The 22898-nt window shown below is 42.8% G+C and overlaps 1 protein-coding gene across 2 annotated transcripts in view; it reads left to right on the plus strand.

The window, feature by feature from the left end:
- DOK5 (docking protein 5) overlaps nucleotides 1-22898 on the plus strand; it is a 164021-nt gene that overhangs the window by 129589 nt on the left and 11534 nt on the right. The window contains exons 7-8 of one of the 2 annotated variants that reach the window (XM_022597746.3): nucleotides 10-130; nucleotides 8810-9300. In XM_022597746.3, coding sequence (XP_022453454.1) covers nucleotides 10-130; nucleotides 8810-8874 — 186 coding nt within the window. In that variant the 3' untranslated portion in view covers nucleotides 8875-9300. Of the gene's footprint in view, nucleotides 1-9; nucleotides 131-8809; nucleotides 9301-22898 lie in introns of those variants that run through there. The other variant, XM_022597744.2, reaches the window with a different exon arrangement.

Below are 22898 nucleotides of genomic sequence, written 5' to 3' on the forward strand. Positions count from 1 at the left end.
TTGACACAGCTCCAGATGAGGATGAGTGAGCGGGCCGCCTCGCTGAGCACCATGGTGCCCTTGCCTCGAAGCGCCTACTGGCAGCACATCACGCGGCAGCACAGCACGGGGCAGCTCTACCGCCTGCAAGGTGAGCGCGGGCGGACCGTGTGGGGGAGGGGAGGGCTGGCGGCAGATGGCTGGGGGGGAGGGGTGGGGAGAGGGCTCAGCTCCTCCCCTCTAATACGTGCCAGGCTGGTGAGCCCCCTTCCTCCCAGAGCCTGGCCCCTGTCGAGGGGTCTCACTCCCCAACACTTATACTGTATCACAGTGTCCTGGGGGGAATTGTTTAAAATGCAGATTCTTGGGCCCTCACCCCCAGAGATGCTAGATTTTAAGGTGTAGGGAAAGGCTGAGCAGCGTGCACTTTTAACGACCTACACGGGGTCTGGGCACGAGGTCTGGCCTGCGGTTGGGGAAATAGTCGAGCGGACTCACGTCTAGCAGCTCGGCATTCCTTGGGAGCGTGCCGCTGGCGGTGCGGACATTCGGGCCCCCCCAGGACCTCGGAGGGTGGGGCTCGGCCCCGAATGTGTTACCAAGCCCCCCGGTGATGCTCATGACTCTCAAGCCTGGGACCCACGCTCTCCTGGGAAGGGAATGGCCTGGGGGACGGGGAGTTCTGGGCTCTGGTTCTGCTGTGACTCTAAGCCAATCCTAAGAGGCCCCTTTTCCAGAGCAGTGATCTCTGGAGCAGGGTACACAATGGCCCATGGAGGGACAAGGGGGACAATTAGAAAAATGTTGAAAGATTTTCTTATCTTTTCAGATGTATCTTTGTATGTTTTATATATAAGGATACCTGTGTATATGTAACGTATAAATAAATGACTAGGCCTGTGTAGGGGGTTCTTGCTGGAGACTTTTTCACTGATGAGGTGCAAAGATCCCCAAACATGGAAGAACATCTACGGGGTGGAACCTGGTTCGTCTGCAGAAACTTGCTAAATGAATGAATGCAAGAACGAATGAATGACCACAGGAAACAATGGCCCCGGCCATAAATACCTGCTCTCTGTGCCCTGGTCACCCAGCCTTCCCTGTGGCCCTTTCTGCTGATCATCTGTCCCCCAGAGAGCTTTTCCTGGTCGTTCTCCCTGGAATTCTGTGCCTTTCCCCATCCGAGGTGACTCTTTGTCATCCCTAGGTCTTACCTCCAGGGCCCTCCCTGACTCCAGGGCAGGTCCCCCAGACTTTATCATAACTGGTGTGGAATCTCTGGTCGTGTGTACCCCTAAGATGCAGACGAGGGCACCCTCTTTTACAGCCCCACCGCAGTTTTCATTTCGTATTTAATTGTGTGGCCAATTGACTCAGGACTAGCTCTTCCAAGAAGCAGTAACACCAAGGAGGGCTGGAGACCTGTGTCTTTGTTTTTTCCTCGTTATTTTATCCCCCAGTGCCTTGCATGGAGTCCATGAATATTTGTCGAATGGCTGTATAATGTTAAGAGGGCAGCGAAGGTCCTTACATTCTAGGCTTTATGACTGTAGGCTCTGTTCACTTGTGGGGAGCCTGGCGTAGTGTAGATGCTCAAACATTATGTCCTGAGTGCCTGTAGGGGTGACAAGTGACTGCCTTGATACTTGATAAATAAGCTTGCCTTCCAAGACACAGCTACACAGAGAGGGAGGGTTGGGTTAGATCAGGTTGTTATAAATGCCATTGGTTTCATGTCAGAACAAATTCAGAAATTTTTGCAGCATTTTACTTATATCATCACAGTTTTTGTCATTTACATATCGCTTGTACCATTATTCAGTTTTCTTCCGTCTCTTCTATTTAAATATATTTATTTTTAAAAGTATATTTTTCTGTCTTTATACTGCTATACCCATTACCTATATTTTTTCTAATACACAATAAGATCAACTGTACAAATACCAATAGTAATTACTGAAGGTTTAAAAGAAGCATGTGTTATGAACATATATTCACAAAAAGCTACGGAGTTGCTTTGTAACTTGACTGTCTACACAAACCCAAATAATCTTTACAAAAAAGGTATGTCTTTTCAGATTCTGTGTGTCTGGAATGCAAAAGAAAGTTGAGAACCAAAGTGATGTAGGCTTCGTAAAGAGAAAATGGATAAATTGCTTGAATTCCTGAGAGACAGCCTGGTAATTTGAGAATAGTCAACTTGTATCAAAGTTGATGAATCACTGGATTTCCCCAGAATACCATGTTTGGAAAGATGAGAGCGAGGATATCATGAATATTTAGTATGTGTTGCAGTTTCAGAATTTATTAGCAGATATCCCAGAGTTTAAAAATCCTCAGGACAATCTGGACAGAGAAAATGTCATATGAAGAAGACGCTCACTTTACAATCCTTACTTTAACTAATCTAACTGTCTTTAACCAAAACGAGTAGGCATTCATCAGAAATGATTTAAGGCTAAGGGTCTTATCAGACCCTTTAATATTTTAAAACATCTTCTTAAGTTTAAAGCAGATGTTTTAGATACTGTTAGCGTGCGGTTTGTATGCTCCTTGGGTTTATACAACTACCTCTGACAATGTCTACATCTGTTTGCTACGAAGAAAACAACTCTGTTTTCCAGGATACAGACGTAGTTTTTTTAAACCACAACGACAAAAAACGCAGATTTACGTGCATGCAAAAAGCCCAATTATGGTTGGAAAACCATACGTAGCTGACAGGTCTGGGATGATCATCAAAGACGAGTGACCCACTAATTCCAAAGTAACAGTAGTGATAATGTTATGTTTACAAGTGGAGCAGAGCAACGCAAAACCTCACCGCAAAGGAAAAAAATCATGTTCTTTGAGAAGTTTCTGTTGTTTTTGTCAAAAATAGCAAGCCACCAACCAAACGACTCATCAGAATTGGATTTGGGTTTATTTGATAAATCTTTATCTTTAGGTTTGTTATCTATTATTTTTATAATTCAACACTCAAAAGATTCAGGCAGACCTTGGAGATATTCGGGGTTCGATTCCAGACCGCCTCAAAAAGGCGAATATTGCGATAAGGCAAGTCACACAAGTTTTTTGGTTTCCCAGTGGACGCAAAAGTTATGTTTACGCTATACTGTAGTCGATTAAGTGTGCAATAAATAGCATTGTGTCTGAAAAAGATGTACGTACCTTAATTTAAAAATACTTTATCGCTAAAACATGCTAACCGTCATCTGAGCCTTCAGCAGGTCGTCGTAGTAACATCAAGATCACAGGTCACCATGACACATACAATAATAATGTACAAATTTGAAATATCGTGAGAATTACCAAAATGTGACACGGAGACACGAAGTGAGCCAATGCGGTTAGGAAAAGTGGTGCCAACGGACTTACTTGACGTAGGAGTGCCACAAATCTTCAATTAAAAATATGCGATATCTGCGAAGCATAGTTAAGTGAAGCACAATAGAACAAGGTCCTGCCTGCGTCACTGTAAACTTGAGTGCAAGTTGATTGGTATGGATTTTCCAAATGAGCACGGTAGTAATACCTACAAAACAGTCATTTGAAGATAGTGATAGCTTAGTTTCTAATGAAATAACCAACCAGTGATGAGAAAAAAATGCCACAGAATTCCCTCAGAGATGATGGATTATCAGACTTTGTGATTGATAATTTTATAGGGTTTTGAAGATGATTGTGTTCTAGGTTTTGAAGATGATAATTAAAACTATTATTGTTTGCTCTTTGTTATATAGTATGACCTTCATTGAACACAAATTTCCAATAGAATTCTTACATTATTCCTGTTTTGACTGCATACTGATACTCACTGAAATGTCCTATTATCTTGGAATATTTCTGTGCATGAGAATGGCATTGTAATTGCTTCATTTTTTTTTTTTTTTTGCTTCACATATACATTTTTTGGTACCAGTTACTTCATCAAATTATTTGTTTTCACATACTTTTGTTACCTGTGTAGGAATTAATGTAAATGTATTTTATTTTGATATTTACTTTGTACCGATGTTTACTGAGATATTTCCTCACCAGCGTGTTCTGTGTAGATTTGTCCATATTTATTTTACCTTGTGGACTGCTTTTTAGTCGCCAACATTCATTAAGATACAGTGCTAATACGTGCTGTGTATGCAGTTTGGGGGCTCAACTTACCAGTAAGTTTGATAGATTAAAAAAAATGTTCACAGACTACCTAAAATTATCTTGCTTATTCTCAGGGGTGGTCATTTACACAACAAATAAATGGGATAAGTTCATCTATTCCACCTATACCACCTGCTCTCCTTCTTCCCTTCTGCCCACCCCCAGAAAAAAAATGAAATTGAGAAAAACTAGCAACATCATGACCCTGTGTGCCATAGGATGAGATTACACAGCACGTAATTTCTTCTTGTTTTGCTGGTATCCATGAGTTGTAATTCCTCTGGCCAATACACCTACCCTAATGTATTTCAAGCCGACGTCTTCTGACAGATCTGGTGGTTATTCTTGGAAATCAGACCCTTAGGAGGGAATTTATCCAACTGGTCTGAGAAAATTTTCTTCTCCAAATTTAGTCCTAGAGAGCCACCTGCTGGTTAGTTTTGGAATTACCACCTTATTATTGCCGTTTCTGGTGGAGAGAGGAAGGTGCTGGTTCGGACGCACCCACCTACACTAAGACGTATTCAATCCACCCTCACTGCTTTTCCCACCCCATTTGCCAGTTTTCAAAACTAAATTCTCTTCTATGTTTAGGTATATATAGAATCAACTTGTGAGGTTTATCATGAAAACTGGGAAGGAATTCATGAAACGGAAGCATTCAACAGTGTGCTGAGCACCGTATTCACAGGATTCTTTTAAGAATTCATTGTATAAAATAACCAGAGTCATCTTTTTCCAGTTGTCTTCTGTATTGTCCTAACCCTGGTCGACACCACCTTCCTCCAGAAAAGTACTATGCTCCAATAAGTTTGGGGCAAAATGCTGCATGTTAAATTCTCCTTTAGGAGGTTCAGAAAGCAAATCTTTATTTTTCAGACTCTGAGATGTCCTGTAGTAAAAGATCTGTTTAGTCTTGCTTAAATCAGAGCTCTGCAAATTTATTTGAAACATGCAGTCTCGTCTCTCCTTCTTTATATAAACAAACATTAACATACCTCTAGTAAAGTGCCAGGTTTGTTCCATACAAGGGAGACTGGACGTACTCATTATCTTTATAAAAGCTACCATTTCTTGAGGATCTGCTGTGTTCCAGGTTTTGCACTAGGAACTTAACATACATGGTCTCATTTAGTCCACAAAGCAGCCACCTGAGAGTATTTTACACCCATGTGCAGCTAAGACACAGGATCTGAAGGGTTAGTGATGTGTCCAGGATCACCTGTCTAGTAAGGAGTTGAGGTTTTCATCTCTCCATCCATTCATTGATGCATTCGTTTATTTGGCAAATGTTAATTGAGCATCTACTTTATGCCAAGCACTGTGCTAGGTGATGGAGGTACACTGGGGCTACTAGACAGGCTTGTTTCTGCCCTCCTACAGCTTATAGTCGAAAGGAGAGTCACAGTCAGTAATTGCACACATATGTTTAATTTCAAATTTGGTACATGTCAGGTTGAAAACAAAGTGTTTGTAGTGGAGAATGGTGAAGCAGAGCTGTTGTCGGGTTTGGGAGGATGATGACAAAGGGACTTCTTTAGAGGGGCTGCAGCATTTACCCCAAGACCTGAAGTCTGAGAAGAGACAACCATACTGAGAAGCAGGGAAAAGCATTGTCCACAGAGGGATCAACAAGTGCAAAGGCCCTGAGGTAGAAACGAGCTGGCGTGTTCAAAGAGCAGAAAGGAGGCGGTGTTGCTGGTGCACAAGGGCCTTTAGGAGACAGCGGGTGTGTCCAGCTTCACGGCGATGTTCTCCTCAAACGCCCTCACCTCCTCCTCAAAGTTAACATCTTAGGAATTTTGCTCTTAAGGAGCTCCGTTGCTCAATATTTTAGAACCTTTCTGTTGGAATTGCCTCGGAAGATAGCATCCCTTGTTTCAAAAAAAAAAAAAAAGAAAAAAATAGGCACGTATCATTGATCAGATGTGACTTTAGACAATTTTAGGAAATCAAAGAGTGGCATCAGATGTTTGTGTCACTCTGCGGGACATCTTCCGTGTTGCTTATTTGGTTCACCTGGCAACAGCTCGAGTTGGCAAGAGTGGGACTATCTTCTCCGTTTCAATGAAGGCGGAAACTGAGACCCTTGGAGGTCGAGTACTTGCTCAAGATCACATAGTCACTGGGCGGAGGGACTGACATTAGTACTTCAGTGTTCTGACTTGTAGTCCAGGGCTCGCTCTTTCTTTTATCATATGTCCTTGCCTTTGGGAGGGAGTTCTGCTCCTCCCGAAGTGTTTCCAAGACAAATACCATGTGATGGAAATAGCTCCTCCAGCGGGTTGGTTCCAGGCCATGCGATTTACATTTTTATTTTAAGGATGATAGATTCTTGGAGCAAGTGGCTACTTTGGAGGAGTTAACATTGGTTTTTCTTTCTCTTTTATAATCTATTTTTTATTGAGGTATAGTTGATTTACAATGTCGTGTTGATTTCTGCTATACAGCAAAGTGATTTAGTTACACACATACATACATTCCTTCTCACATTCTTTTCCATTATGGTTTATCACAGGGTATTGTATATAGTTCCCTGTGCTCTACAGTAGGACCTTGTTGTTTATCTATCCTATATATAATAGTTTGCATCTGCTAATCCCAAGTTTCTAATCCACCCCTCCCACCCGCCTCCCCCTTGGCAACCAAAAATGTGTTCTCTATAACACTGATTTTCAGTATTAATTCTAACACAGTCACATACATTGTATATGCAGCTGGTAAGAGAGAAGTAATAGATTAAGATCTGAGCAAATGTGAAAAGATGACAAATAAACCAGGGTCTCAAGGTCACATGTCTGTAGGGGCCAGGAGGACATGCCAGGACTGAGTGGTGGGGTCCCTAGTGGAAAATGGCAGGGAGAGTGCAGGCCTAGAAAACAGGGACATCCGCCCTTTACGGGAAGTTTGCAGTCATTCAGCTATTGACAAGCAATTCCAAATGTTCCAAGCCCTGCGCAGGCCCGAGAACAGGGCTGGGCCCAGATGGTGTCCACAGGCCAGTACCAGCTTGTGACCTTTGTGTGAACTGCAAAAATGTAAAAATAATCTCTCAATCCATCTCCTGGCTTTAAGCTTAAAAACAGTATTCCAACCAAGCCAGGAAGTTTCAGTTAACCATCATGATAGAAGCTGCAGGTGTATTCATTTCGACTTGACCCCAAGTGAATGCTGTCAGTCACTTTTCTTGAAAACTTTTAGAGTCTAAGGAGCTACCGTTGAAGGTTCAGGAAGGGCTTTGCACTTGATTGAAGATATGGATTTTGCATCAATATTGTTTGCATGCTGTCTACTTCCTGCAGGGAATTTTTATCAAACTGTAATAAAGATTTGCCTGGATTTTTACTTGTAGGATTCAAACCCATTAATGCAGTTTCTCTACGTTATAGCGTGTGCTTATGTGTGCGTGTGTGTGTGTTGGAAAGAGAATAGAATTCATGTCCAAAATGGCTGGGAGGCTGGAATAAATGATTTCTAGTGATTTGGGATATTTTAATATTCAAATTACTTTAATAATCATCACTGCTATTGTGTACCAGTGACTGTATGACTAGATTTTCTTATGGCTCAGATTTGAGGCTTGCAAATATCTGAATCCACGATTTCTTATGTCAGAAAGAGACTCAACCGAGGTGTGATGGAGGCCAGGGCTGTTGGTGATAATGAGGTAGAGCTTAAGGCTTAGGGGGCCAGAGGCCACTGTGAACCTTTTTTGCTAGGTCCAGTGTTTTGAACGTGTGTTGGTGGGGCAAACATGCTCCACTTAGCTGGGGTCCCATCTCCCTGTGTGTTAGGCCGGCTTGATTCACACATTTGGTTCCAGGAATGCTGTACTCTTGTGTAGGTTTTGCTTTGCTCACTTCAGAGGGCTGTTCACCTGGTCTGCAATGTGAATTCCTTTGCTTGTGGTAACGCTTATAGCCAGCAGATGGTGCTCTGTCCGCAAGAACTGGAAAACTGGCCTCCTGGCCAAATCCAGCCTGCTGTCTGTTTCTCTTCACGTTTCCTTGGAACATTCACGCCCATTCCTTACATATTAACTGGTTGCCTTTGTGCTACAGGCAGCAGAGTTAAGTATTTGCTATGACACCATACAGTCTACAAAATCTAAAATATTTCATATCTGGCCCTTTATAGAGAAAGTTTTCAGCCCTATCCTGTGTCACAAAGGGGGCTCACAGTTGCCTCGTGTGTTGCCTTCCTGGCTTCTTCATTTTTCTTGGTTTGGAACTTAAACCTGAAATAATAAAGGCTAAATGGATTTTAAGAAGTCCTGTTATACTGCAAGATTTCCTAGGTATAAATATAATATTGTCTTACTTCTGGTCCGGTTTCCAAAGAGTGTCCTCGCCAAAAGATTCCACAGTCCTTTGATTCCATATCATCTCCTCTAAATATTCTGGGTATAGGAGTTGAAAAAGACGAAACATTAAGGAGGAGGTTGTCCTTAACTGCTACTGGTCTGATCATAGCTCAGTGCAAAGGCCACATGCAAATGATATGTTAATCATACCATCTCTTATGACTTTCATTTGCATATCCCTGTGAGTGGCCTCTGGGAAAAAAATCCCGTGTCCTATGTTACTGATTTCCACTATAGAGAAACTTGTGACTAGCTAATCTGGTTGTGGGCTTTCTTGAAATATAACTGCCGATTTCTAAATCTTTTTTGGAAAAGATGTCACCAGCCCTCTGAAGCTTCATCGAACAGAGACTTTTCCTGCCTACCCATCTGAGCACTGATGGAACTGCCAAGAATTGCTGTGTGACATGCTTGTGATGTGTCAGGCACAGATCCACCCGGGAGGTCAGAGGATGACCCCGAGGGAAGCGCTGAAGAAAAGAAGCTACACGTCCTGGCTAACTGCGTGGTCCTTGGGAAACTCTGCAATACCATATTTTGTCTTTTTCTTTTTTTCCTTTCTTTTTTTTTCCCCTTAAAAAAACCTTAGCATAATCGAAACCTGTTCTATAGATATCGACGTTTTCTTCCCTCTTTTACAGTTGGACAGAAAGGAGTCGATGCCACAAAATGATTTTCTATTGTAGATACCATGTCCCTGGCACCTCTCTGAATCTATCCTTTTGCCGATTCTTGTGGTTTTTCCTTCTGAGTGTTTCAATTGTATGACAGTACTGACAATAAAATGGCTCTTATTTGTTATTCGTTTATACCATACTCCTCAGTTATTGATATTATGGTTCCGCTTAACTGTTGGCCATCATATTTTATTATATTCCCCATTAGGTAAATCAGTGCTTTAACTCAGTATTACCTATTATGTTAATAAATCACCTTTCCAAGCACCCTTTATATTCTTTATAGGGTTACAATTTCTCTCTCACACCATCTCCCCTCTCCCTCCTTTTTAAAAAAGCCTTTATTTTGTTTGGTGTACTTCCCCAAAACATTTTAAAATAAAAGATCATTCTTCACCCATATGGTCGTGGGATTCTGGCTGTATGGTTTTCTCTGTATCTCCAGTGTTTCTGAAGGTATGTGAATATTTGCCTTATGAGCCATGAGTGTGGTTTGGCATCGCGTTTGATGGAATCCAACCATTTATGCGTTTGTTCCCTTGTTCATTCAGCTGGTCTGTGCTAAGCATCTACTAGACAGAGTCAGGAGACAGAGAGATAAAAACAGACTCTGTCACGAGGGACCTTAAGTGCAGAGGAGTATGACAAGGAAAATAGAGACACAATTTCAATACAGAGTGACATCTGCTAAATGGACCCCGAGAGGTGATGTACTTCGAAAGAGGTGTTCACTCTATTCCCCAGGTTTTCCCACCAGGAAACTGCCAGGTGGGGATCAAGTCTTCGAGCTTCTGAGGCTAGAATTGCTATAAAACTGCATGAGAGAGCGGAGATGGTGTCTGTCTCGGTCATGACTCTCTTCCCAGTAGCGTTGCCAGATAAAATATAGGACATCCAATTAAATTTGGATTTCAGATACACAATGAATAATTATGTAAGTATAAGTGTATTGCATGGGACATAATTGTACTTAAAAATGTCCATTGTACATCTTAGATTCAAATTTGACTGGATGGTCTATATTTTTCCTTGCTAAGTTTGGCAATCCTATTTCCCAGGCCCTAGAACTGTGCCTAACACGTAGCTCATGCTTGAGAAATATGTGTTGAATGAATGGAGGAATAAACTCCTATCCTTGGGATAGAATTCTTTCTACAAGGGGAGGCAAATTAACATTGATGGTATGTTTACGTTCTCAGTGTCAGACCCGGGGCTAGCCCTTCCAAAAGGATTATTTTCACTAGGAAAAAAATAAATTTTGCTAAGTCCCCAAAAAAGGGACATTAAGAAGGTTCATTTTCATTTATGTTCCTTCCAAAAATGCATAATTTCCTAAAATGGAGATTGACCAATAAAACCCCAAAGGCCCTGCTAAAATCCCACCTGGATCTGAGTTGGTTGGGATTTCCAAGGACACTGCTGGTTAGGATGTGTTTTTCTCAGGGGTGGAGAAATATTGGGGGAGGGAGGATTAAATTCAGCTAAGAATTAATTAGTGGATTAGAGATATAGAAATGATTTAGTGCTAATGGCTTCACTGGGATGCACTTGTGTTCTATGTTCTCTGTAGCTGCTCTTCACATCCTTTTAGCTCATCCTACTTCTCCTAGATGTATATGTCTTCATCTTTAAAAAATTTGGTTTGCCACACATGTTTGATAATTTGCTCACTGTTCATTTTCCTGACTCCATCTGGCTCTTATTTATTTATTTTTCTCATCTAAAACTGCCTCATAAGAGGTTCTCCCTGATTCCCAGGGCCTTGGCAGCCAAAACGGGGGATTAAGTTGAAGAAGTAGATAAAGCAAATGGAATTAAAGAAGTAGTTATAATTTTAATGAAGTCAGAATTGCTGAAGCAAGTCTACAGCTAATGAGTGTGTGAAGAAATGTTGCTGAATGTAGTTAACGACAAACCAGAGCCTCTTTTAGGACTTCTCAGAAAAGAGACATATTGACAGAAAGGAGTTAGAGTGCTATTAGGTCAGCCCAACAGCTTCTGTTTATTGTCTCCGCTATTCTTAGAGCTTTACTTGTGTTATCTTACTTAATCCCCACAACAGCTCCATGAGGTAAGTATAACTACTGTTCCCATTTAACAGATGAGAAACTGAGCCTTAAGGAGCTTAAATAATCTAAAAATATGCCCAAGATCTCTTAGCTCTGTTAAAAGGTAAACTGAGGCAGATGAAAAGAGTTTGAGTATCCATCTCTGGATCAGGCAGCGCCCAACCAAAAGTAGTTAGAGGTGCTCCATGAACAGGAGGTTTTTACAGAGAAGACTTGGAAGCAAAGCAAGGCAATTATTTGACTCTAGTGGTTGCCTTATCTGGGAAAGGCTAGTTGGCTGTTTGTGGTTGGTCGTTCCTAAGTTTCATTTTCTCGGATTTTCATGCACTGACTCTGGCTTACGTTTTGCTTTGCTCATGTAGGCTATCAAGGCATTAGGATCACCCCAGTCTAATGGCCTTCCTGTTTGATTATGTTAACAGCTACTAAATGGTAGACACATTTGAACCCAGGCAATCTGATTCCAGAGACTGCTGTGTAAAATCCCTTACACATGCTGCCTTAGGAGGGCAGCAAACTTTTTCTTTAAAGGGCCAGAATATAAATATTTTAGGCTCTGGGGGTCATATGGTGTCACTGTTCCTACTGTATTGCAAAAAAGAGCCATAGACAATAATACTTAAAGGAGAGGCATGGCTATGTGCCAGTAAAACTTTATTTACAAAAACAAGCCACAGGCTGGATTCGCCCACACCGTACTTGACAACCCCTCCCTACTCTAGATTGTAAGAACACCAAGTACTGTCTTTTATCAGTTTCAGGTTTTTGGTAGAAACCGTGAGAAATTTAAACACTTTAATTTCTGGCCTTAAATAAGAGAAATAGTGATTTGAAGTGGTTTTGAGTTTTCTTTTTCTAATCCCTAACGTCAGTGGTGAATATCCAAGTGTGAGAAAGGGGAACATTTCAAAGCTGTGGTGGATTTGTACACAAACCAAACTGAATTCTCAAGCACTTGCACCAACCTTGCGAATAAACAAACCTAGAGGTTAAGCGGCAGGATTCACTTAGACGTAGTTGTTTCTGTTTTAATTATATACTGAGAAAAGTGACTATTTTTTGGCAGAAGGTGTGGTTTTGTCTTCCCCTTTGCGTGCGTATTGTAGCCGGCGCTAAAAAGACCTTTTACCCAATTTAAGGCAGCATGATGCAGTAGTTATTAAAATGCTTTCCACGAAAGACTGCTTGGGTTTCTGTGATTCGTTTATTCATTTACCAAGTATTGTCTTGTCTCTGGGTATTCCAGGCTGTGTGTTAGTTGCTAAAAATACGGTGTGAATATAACCAGCAGTGTACCTTCCTTCACAGTGCCTTATCCATGACCTCAAAGTGCTTAAGCCAATTGTGCAGGAGATAGAAAAAACTAAGGAGAACGTACATTTACATAAAGAGATATTTTATGATTTTTTGGGGGGGGGCAATCTTGACCTTTGCAGAGGGGAATACTGTACCATTAACAAAAATTTTTCCTTTCAGTCCCAGAAAAAGTAAATCCATTTTGAGATTTCCACACAAACTCAGTACTTCTCATTCATACTGAAATTTTAAGTTCTTTTGATTAAATGTTGGAGGTCAAGCTGCTCATCCTCTGATGAAAGTCAGTGCTGGCTGATTTCAAAGAGAGCTTTTGGCTCAACCTATAGGGATTTGGGTCAGCCAAGGCAAGAGCAGGTGATAATCATTTGCCTACATTTGTGCTAAAGAAAATACCGCTGCCCACATTCTACTCTCTGAGCTTGTAGTTATCAAATGTTGGCAAAAGATAACTTATTTAGCTGGTCTGGGGTGGAGCTCATGAATCTATATTTTCAATCAGCATCTCTAGGTAATTCCAATGCAGGAGGTATAAATCCCGTTTGAAGAAACCTTGAGGAGATTGAAATGGAGAGAATTCCCATCAGGTGAGATTTGTTACCTGGAGGCAGTCAGCAAGGTATTCTTAAACAAGATGCCTTCGGGGAAGTCAGCAGGCGGAGCTGGGATGCGGCCCGGCTGAGGGTACCAGTGAGATTCCGCAGGGGCGGGTGCTTACACCCAGGAAGGGGAGCTGTGTTGTGACTAAAGCTCAGGCAGTGAGGTCTATAGTGGCGTTTCCCGTGCCTCTGCAATACTTTGTTGCCATAACAACTAATAAGGAGACTCAGTTTGACCTTCTTTGTTTCTCGGAGATGCCTAAAGTGCAAGCGCTTCTCGCACTGTTGTTTTTAATAGGAAAAAGCCAGCCAGAAGCTGCTCAGGAAAGCAGAGCACAGACTGCAAAGAGCGCGCCAGGTGAAGCAGAGAGCCGGATACCCAGCTGCCGTTTTTAATGACCCGGCGCTCAGCCACTAGCCAATCAGGCTTCCCCCGCCCACCCTTCCCCCGGAGTGCTTTCCTCCTTGATGTTATTATCTTTGGCCTTTGGTAATGATGCAGTCCCCTCCTGTACTGAAGAGCAGAGGTTGCTTGGGTGGATTTAAAGATGTCGGAGAAGGGTAAGGATTACTATTTTTGCTCTGAGTTTTGACCGGACGGTGACTGCTCGTCTTTGTTGTCTCTCTGCTGTGTTTACATGTTGTGTTTATTTACTTTTTTTCCATTGGAAACCCTAGGAGGCCCAGCACTAGCTTTGCTTTTTTCAGTAGGTAGCTACCCTCCTTTGGCCTACCTAATGAGGCACACGTGGAAGGCTTCTGTAGCAAGGGTCTGTAAATGCTGGCCAAAGCCAGCCTATCCCTGCTTTCGTCAAAGTTGTATTCAAACACAGCCATGCCCATTTGTTTGTTACCTGTGGTTGCTTTTGCACAACAACTGCAGAGTTGAGTGGTGGTGTCCGGGGCCGCGTGCCCTCTACAGGCAAGGTCTGCAGAGTCCTGCTCTGTACGATCCGGGCCTTCCGGAACCAGCTGATCCTCTGGGGACCCTGGTCCTGCAGGCGTCGCTCGTCCTCAGCATCACTTGTGAAATGAATGTTCTTGGTGGAAGGGAATGCTTAGCCCTCCCCTGAGCGGGGCCTGCACCCTCTCACTGCAGGGGTCATTTTTCTGCTGTTCCTTTTGCCTGGAAAAACCTTATTTTCTTCTACTCTTGCAAAACCAACACTTTCTTTAGACATTAATTAAAACACCAGGCTCTGAGTTCCTTCCTGGGACCCCCCAGACCAGACGAAGCTGCCAGTTATAAGCTTTTAAAGTACTCAGAGCGGTTCCTGCGTAGCACTAATTACTGTTTATAGTGACATGTTCATGTGCTTATTGCATTGTCTGCCTTCTCCATGCTTCTCAAGCTCCCTGAGGGCAGGAGCTGTATCTAACTGGCTAAGCTTTGTCCCCCCAGCACCAAATAAAATACCTCCGTTAACGTGGCTCCGTGCCGGGGAGCCCTAACTTTTCTGGAACTCCTGTGTGTGCCAAGCATAATCCTTACACCATCCCCGTGCAGGCGATGACTCCAGAGCCCACGTGCTTTACTTCTACACTTGTGGTTCCCACACTACGTGCTGAGGTGCCCAGGGCGCCACAGTGAGTTCACAGAGGTGCTGTGCCGCAAACAGTGAAATTCAACGTCTATTGAACCTTTGGGAACTGCTGGCTGGAGGCTGTTCAATTTCAACATTAGATCACATTAAATTCATTTCTATGATATCATTTTTGTGAAACTGGGTTTTTGGCAATAAGAAGCAAAAGTACTGTGTGAAAAATAGGTGTGGACCAGTAAATGAGGGTGGCAGTGGGTGTCCAGTCTGATTCCCAGATTTGAGGAACTTCAGTGTCCTATAGACACACACATCCCCTTAGCAAGCAATTGTGGTTAAGAATAAAATTAAAAATAGATTTTCTTTTGATTCAGGTGTATTTTTTAATGGTTCCTAATTTGTTAGGACAGCTTAAATGGCTTGGACCAAACAGCTTAATAAATGGAACTACTAGCGGCAGGACAGGAATAAAGACGCAGACGTAGAAAATGGACTTAAGGACACAGGGAGAGGGAAGGGTAAGCTGGGATGAAGTGAGAGTGGCATGGACATACATACACTACCAAATGTAAAATAGATAGCTAGTGGGAAGCAGCCACATAGCACAGGAAGATCAGCTTGGTGCTTTGTGACCACCTAGAGGGGTGGGAATAGGGAGGGTGGGAGGGAGGGAGATGGAAGAGGGAGGAGATATGGGGATATATGTATATGTATAGCTGAGTCACTTTGTTATAAAGCAGAAACTAACACACTAATGTTAGCAGAAACTAACAAACTAATTGGAGTAAAGCAATTATACTCCAATAAAGATGTTAAAAAAAAAATGGAACTACTAAATATTTCTCTTGGCCTAAGGGTATTATGGAAAACTTACTGAGCTAGGAAACGCACTGTGAACAGAGAAAATGTGAGAAGCTCTGCTCCCCGTTATATTCTCCTGCTGTGCAACAGCCCTCAGATATGGGCTCTCAGATTTAAGCCCCTGGTTCTGTATCTAGTACACACGTACACACAGCAGGGCTGGTTTCATGGGTGCAAAATCCATGCAGTCACACAAGGACTCCATGCTCACAAGGCCCCACATTTGGCTCTGCTGGGGCCATCTTGAAATCCTTCATACTTTTGTCTTTGAACTTGTGTTAGTAAGTAAAGTCCCATTAGGACAATGGAGCATGCGTATGAGCAGAGGAGGTGCCTGCAGTATGCATCTACTCGCTGCTCCCTGATGCTGTGTTTGTACATAGCATTCGTCGTGCCCCATAAACACAGAATTCCTGAGGCCCCAGGATGCATGGGAGTTCAGGGATCCCCAAAGCAAGTACAACACAAGGGTGTCATATCCATCATGGAGTAAGCAGGGGCCTTGACAGCCCAAGATGCTTTCCCTTTGAACCAGAACTTGCTTCAAATGCAGAAGGAAGGTAGTGGTGGTCTATGAAACACAACCAACCGAGGAAGTCCATCATATCCTTTCTTACACATGGTCCTCCCCTCTGTCATAGAAGGAAAAGGAAAGCTGGGAAAACCCACAGTTCCTTTTCCTTTCAATCCTTTCTCATTCATCAGAAAGGCCAAGCTAAAGGGTGTTGGTAGAATGTCCATGTGTCAAGAAGTGAAATAAAAACAAGTGTGTTAGTTTTTGTGCAGCTTTTCTCCTGTTCTGACAAGAACAAAATGCATATGCATATATGAGCTAAGGAATACGAGGTGTGTAATTTTGGTGATTCAGCACATGAATTGAATGTTCTTATATTAGCATTAAAAATGGACATGGCATGATTGATGTAAAAGATGACCAGTAAAGTCTGTGCTAATTTAAAATCTTGATTTTTCTTAAGAGATTAATAGCAGATAAGAAACACAATGACACAATTTGTATGGAAACACAAAAGACTCTGAATAGCCAAAGCAATCTTGAGAAAGAAAAACGGAGCTGGAGGAGGAATCAGGCTCCTGGACTTCAGACTATACTACAAAGCTACAGTAATCAAGACAGTGTGGTACTGGCACAAAAACAGAAATATAGATCAATGGAACAGGATAGAAAGCCCAGAAATAAACCCATGCACATATGGTCACCTTATTTTTGATAAAGGAGGCAAGAATATACAATGGAGAAAAGACAGCCTCTTCAATAAGTTGGTGCTGGGAAAACTGCCTAACACCTGCCTAACACCATACACAAAAACTCAAAATGGATTAAAGACCTAAATGTAAGGCCAGACACTATAAAACTCTTAGAGGAAAACATAGACAGAACACTCTGTGACATAAATCACAGCAAGATCCCTTTTGACCCACATCCTAAAGAAATGGAAATAAAAACAAAAATAAACAAATGGGACCTAATGAAACTTAAAACCTTTTGCACAGCAAAGGAAATCATAACCAAGAGGAAAAGACAACCCTCAGAATGGGAGAAAATATTTGCAAATGAAGCAACTGACAAAGGATTAATCTCCAGAATATACAAGCAGCTCATGCAGCTCAATATCAAAAAAACAAACAACCCAATCCAAAAATGGGCAGAAGACCTAAACAGATGTTCCTCCGAAGAAGATATACAGATTGCCAACAAACACATGAAAGGATGCTCAACATCACTAATCATTAGAGAAATGCAAATCAAAACTACAATGAGGTGTCACCTCACACCCGTCTGAATGGCCGTCATCAAAAAATGTACAAACAATAGATGCTTGAGAGGGTGTGGAGAAAAGGGAACCCTTTTGCACTGTTGGTGGGAATGTAAATTGATACAGCCACTATGGAGAACAGTATGGAGGTTCCTTAAAAAACTACAAATAGAACTACCATACGACCCAGCAATCCCAGTACTGGGCATATACCCTGAGAAAACCATAATTCAAAAAGAGTCATGTACCACAGTGTTCATGGCAGTTCTATTTACAATAGCCAGGACATGGAAGCAACCTAAGTGTCCACTGACAGATGAATGGATAAAGAAGATGTGGCACATATATACAATGGAATATTACTCAGCTGTAAAAGGAAACGAAATTGAGTTATTTGTAGTGAGGTGGATGGACGCAGAATCTGTCATACAAAGTGAAGTTAGAAAGAGAAATACTAACACATATATATGGAATCTAAAAAAAAAGGTTCTTAAGAACCTAGGGGCAGGACAAGAAGAAAGGTGCAGATGTAGAGAATGGACTTGAGGACTGGGGACGAAGTGAGAGAGTGGCATTGACATATATGCACTAGCAAATGTAAAACAGCTAGTGGGAAGCAGCCACATAGCACAGGGAGATCAGCTCGGCACTTTGTGACCACTTAGAGAGGTGGGATAGGGAGGGTGGGAGGGAGGGAGATGCAAGAGGGAGGGGATATGGGGATAAATGTATATGTATAGCTGATGCACTCTGTGATACAGCAGAAACTAACACACCATTGTAAAGCAATTATATTCCAATAAAGATGTTAAAAAAAAAAAAGAAACAGTGACCAACAGAGAGAATAAGGAAGAAAGGAAAACAGGTTACATTTTAGTTCCTTGAGCGGCACTTCTTTCTTGCTTTTTGAACACAGAGGCTCACACTTTAATTGTACACTGGGTCTCACCAGCTCTGTGGCCGGTCCTGTGCAGAAGGTGCTTCTTGAAGAGAAAGCAAGCTGAGTGGGGCTGAGGATTAGGTTCCAGCTGAGTTTTTCTGCCTCTTTCCTGCTTCCACATGTGGCTTCCACCCAGGACCCCTGCTCACCTTTTAAACCTTCCAGTCCAGCCTTTTAATAATTGACCTCTATTGAAGACAAGCCACGCAGTTCCTATTTTAAGCGAATGCTCCAGTCACGGTGACTGCCCAGAACTAAATAGTGTAGAATTATTTTCCTCATCACTGAATTCCTTTTAAAGCTGTCCCTACAGAACAAAGAAAGAAAGAGAAACATTTGGTTATCAAAGGAAGCCAGCCCCCAAATTTATTTTGCTTTAGCTGTCATGCAAATTTCAAGCAAGAGGCCTAGCTGGATGGCTTTGAAGATAAAGATCACAGTGCGGTCCTACAGAGGCTTCAATGGGGTTTCTGATGATCCTGTGATTTACTTGGAGAAGGAAGAAAGAGCCGAGAACAATAGGAAAAAGTCGGCTCTGAAGGCATAAAAGCCCAGTGTCTAATTCTGGTTCTTTCCTTTTGCTGGGGGAAATGTCAGCAGCAGCGATGGGGGGGGGGGGGTCAGATACTGCTAGACCAGGATTCCCCAGGGCGGCCTATGAGAGGCCAACTCAAGTTCCTGGGCAAAAAAAAAAAAAAAGGTTTATCCTTAAGTGAAGTTTTGGTAAATGTTACCTCAAACCAGTTTCTTTACTTTGCAAACTTCTTGGCACCTTACATTTAGTAAATGTAATGTAATAACCAAGGGCGGGCTATAGGATGCAGAGGGTGTTTTTGCTTGTTTGTTTTTTTCCTTTATGCATATTACCTTTTATTTACTTATCTTTATAACATAAGATGCAGAGCTTTTTATTGTGACATGTCTTAAACCAGTTTGGCTGGTGGTGGCTGTTTCTGCATCAGCCGTTTCCAGCGATTAGAGGCAGGTGAGGGCAGGTCTTCTCACCCCCCAGAGGGCCATCGGGTAGTTGTCTGCAGTGCGGCTGTACCAAACGTCTAGAAACATGCTAACGCTTACTAGCCAGGAGGTATAAAAACAGGGGTGTGGCCAGATTGGTGGCCCCCCGGTACTTTCATGTGTTCTCACTGGAGATGTGGTGAAGATTTCCTTGAGGCAGATGGGACAGTAGTCCAGCAGCAGATTCAGCTAAGGGTCTAGTGGGGTGGAGGAGTCCCATAGCTATCCACTGAAAAGAGGAACAGTTAAGATTGCGAAGCCTGTGCGGGACCATTTTTCCAGAGGAAGGTTCTTGGGCCCACAGGAGCCTCATCCCTAATCCTGAAAGGGGTGGGAATGTTCAGTGTTTTCGGTGATTCCGTATGTGCTTGAACACCCGTTTATTCACCAAGAAAATCCACTTCTAACACCCATTCTGCTAATTAGCCAAGCTTTTGGTGTTGACCAGATGGAAAGGTAGCTGAAGCCACTTCTGGAGTTGAGGGAGTTTGGTGAATGTGCTTTTCTGTTGTTTGGCTTTTGTTTTGTTTTTCTTTTTTTTAGCCAACTTACAACTCCTAGAATGCAGATTTCCAATTAGGGTACTGCAAGTATTAAACATGTAGCTTACAACGAATGTAACTCTTTTCTCTGGAGCATCTTTCAGGATTGGGGTTCCGAGGACCCCGCTTTAGGAGCTGATGTGTAGGAGGAAAGAATTTTGGGCTGGGAGGCCTCGCTCGATTATTGTGTAGTTGTTTTACTCTGCACAAGTCATTCCACCTCTCTATGCTCTGATTCCTGAAGCAGAGGTAACAATAAAAATAACTTCTAAGGGCTTCCCTGGTGGTGCAGTGATTGAGAGCCCGCCTGCCAATGCAGGGAATGTGGGTTTGAGCCCTGGTCTGGGAAGATCCCACATGCCGCGGTGCAGCTAAGCCCGTGCGCCACAGTTGCTGAGCCTGCGCTCTGGAGCCTGCGCGCCACAACTACTGAGCCCACGTGCCACAACTACGGAAGCCCGTGTGCCTGGAACCTGTGCTCCACAACAAGAGAAGCCACTGCAATGAGAAGCCCGCGCACCACAACGAGGAGTAGCCCCCGCTTGCTGCAACTAGAGAAAGCCCGCGCGCAGCAATGAAGACCCAGTGCAGCCAAAAATAAATAAATAAAATAAATTTATTTAAAAAAAATAAGAAAGAGATCCAGGAAAGAACTGGTTTATGTGATTGTGATGATTCACTAGGCAAATCTGAAATCAATAGGGCAGGCTATTAAAGTTAAAAAAATAATAATAACTTTTAAAAATGCTTTGCAGGCTACTATAAAAGAGTAAGAGCTGGAAAAGCTCCAGAAATAGCTGGAACGCAGAGGTGACTCAACATCCTCATCAACAAAATAACAGCAACAATTCTTCTGTCCGTTTGGTTAAGACCAAATGAAGTCATAGGTATGAAAACTCTTTGGAAATTGTAAAAAATGCTTCAGATGTGAGGTGCTTTTAGAGTCACTGCCAAGTGTCTTCTGGGGGTAAAACTGCCTCCTGGTTTGCATTGGATAAAACGCCTCTGCCCACAAATTTCTTCCTTCTCCTCCAGCTATAAGATGGAAGTTCTCATGCACATCAGCGATGCAACAGCCTGAACAAGTAAATGGGCCTCAGCTCACAGGGCCCGACGTCTTCAGAAGGATCCGGGTGAGGCAGGGGCTTGGGTTTTAGAGCCAGGCTGCCTGGGCTCGAGTCCACCTCTGCTGCTTCTAACTGTATATCCTTGGCTCAGCGATTTAAAGTTTGCACCTCTCTTTCCTTATCTGTAAAATGGGAATAACATTAGTCCCTTCCTCTTAGAGTTCTTGTGAGGACAAAATAATACAGGTAAACTGTTAAGAGAGGGCCTGGTACAGTGTTATCACTCAATAAATGTTTTTGTTAATAATGATGATATTATTTCCAGTCGGCTCTAAGCCAGTGCTGCATGGGTACTGTACTCACCATGGCCAGCTCCTCTGGCTGGCCTGGACTTTCCTGGTGTTAGCACAGAAAGTCCAGTGTCCAGGGAAGCCCCGAGTCCCAGGCCAACCTGGGCAGTTGGTCACCCTAATCCTACCCCAGCAGAACAGCTGAATATTTTGTTGAGTCATGTTCACGTTTTGTTCACAAACACTAACTGTGTACCTTAATGACCAAGAATTGTGCTCAGTAGCGAGGGTTCAATGTATCTCACTGTCCGGTAGGAGGGGAGCCGATAAGGTGAATTTTGGATCCCTGGGCCCGGAGAGCACCGAGAGGCATTTGCAGCCACCTGTGCTGCAAACAGCAAGATTTTATTGAGAGAACAGCACTTGAGCTAAAATTTAGCAAGCAGGTAAGATCCAGCCAGGAAAAAGTAGATGCGAGTGACACACCTATTTTTATTGGCCTAGAAAGACAACTCCAGTGTCTTGTACTGGGAAATAAGACATTTATTAAAAATAAATACAGCCTGGGGAGGTGGTTACTGTAGACATGTTAGCTGATCGACAGTATGCTATTATGTCTATTTTGCTCGAGTGTTAACAGAGGGCAGAGTGGCCTGGATTATCGAATTCTGGTGAAAACCAGAGAACTCGCCCGGTTTTCTGCTGAGCTGAAACTTTCCTGAACTGGGTAGTATTTTCAAAGATTTGGTCACGCACTGGGACCAGGGAGTCATTTTGTTTTATAGGAATTAGGGCTGTTGAAGCAGACACTGCTGATTGCCCACTCAAGCTCCATTTTTTTCTATACTAAACCTTTCTCCTTACTAACAACCCTTTGGGGGAGGCAGTGATTCTACTTGAAAATACTTACTTTTCCAGATTCTCTGGAATGTCATGGGACCCAATTCCAGCCCACAGGAGGCTTCCTTTCCCCCATAAAACAAAGCTTCTAAGGCAAAGACTTTTATCCCTCATCCTTGGCACTTTCTTCTTCATCTTGCCTGGAATGTAGATGGGATGGCTGGAGGTGGAGAAGTCATCTTGCTTCCACGAGGAGCAAAGACACTTGGTAAGGATGTCAGAGAGGAAACGAGAAGGAGTAGGGTCCTTTATGACTCCCCGTGAGTAGCTGGACCAGCCCTTGTATAAGGACTGCCCTTGTCTGGACTTATTTCATGTGAAAAATTCCTACTTGAGGGTCTCTAGCATGGGTAGTGAACCATGATCCTAACTGACCTGTTAGGTACTGATTTCAATAGTGTTTGGTAAATGTTGCGAGCATCAAAACCTTGCAGGGATGTGGACTCACTATAAAATTTTTGTGTGTGCAATGTTTCTAGTTGACGGAGTTTTTACGTGATGCTGTCAGGGCTGCGGTCTCCGTAAGACAACAGTAGGTGCGGTGCCTGGGACCCATGATTCTCTTAGAGGCCCATAAAAATCTTTTACTTTCTTTTAAAATCAGAAGAAAAAATCCAATTTGGATTATATTGGTCTTCATACAAACCCAGTCGTATAATGTAGTTTTTAATACCATTTTATGGAGGAAGGGGCCCAGGAAGGCAAAAGTATTTATTGGCCCATGAAAGTCATTGTGTGGCCTGGGATACCTCCTCATCTCAAAAAGGAACTGGTCTCATTGCTTCCTGCTCATTTTCCATTCCAGAATCTTC

The sequence above is a fragment of the Delphinapterus leucas genome, chromosome 15 (assembly GCF_059928025.1).
Source record: "Delphinapterus leucas isolate spDelLeu-1000000601 "Yukka" chromosome 15, BTC_Dleu_Yukka2, whole genome shotgun sequence".
Taxonomy (NCBI): domain Eukaryota; kingdom Metazoa; phylum Chordata; class Mammalia; order Artiodactyla; family Monodontidae; genus Delphinapterus; species Delphinapterus leucas.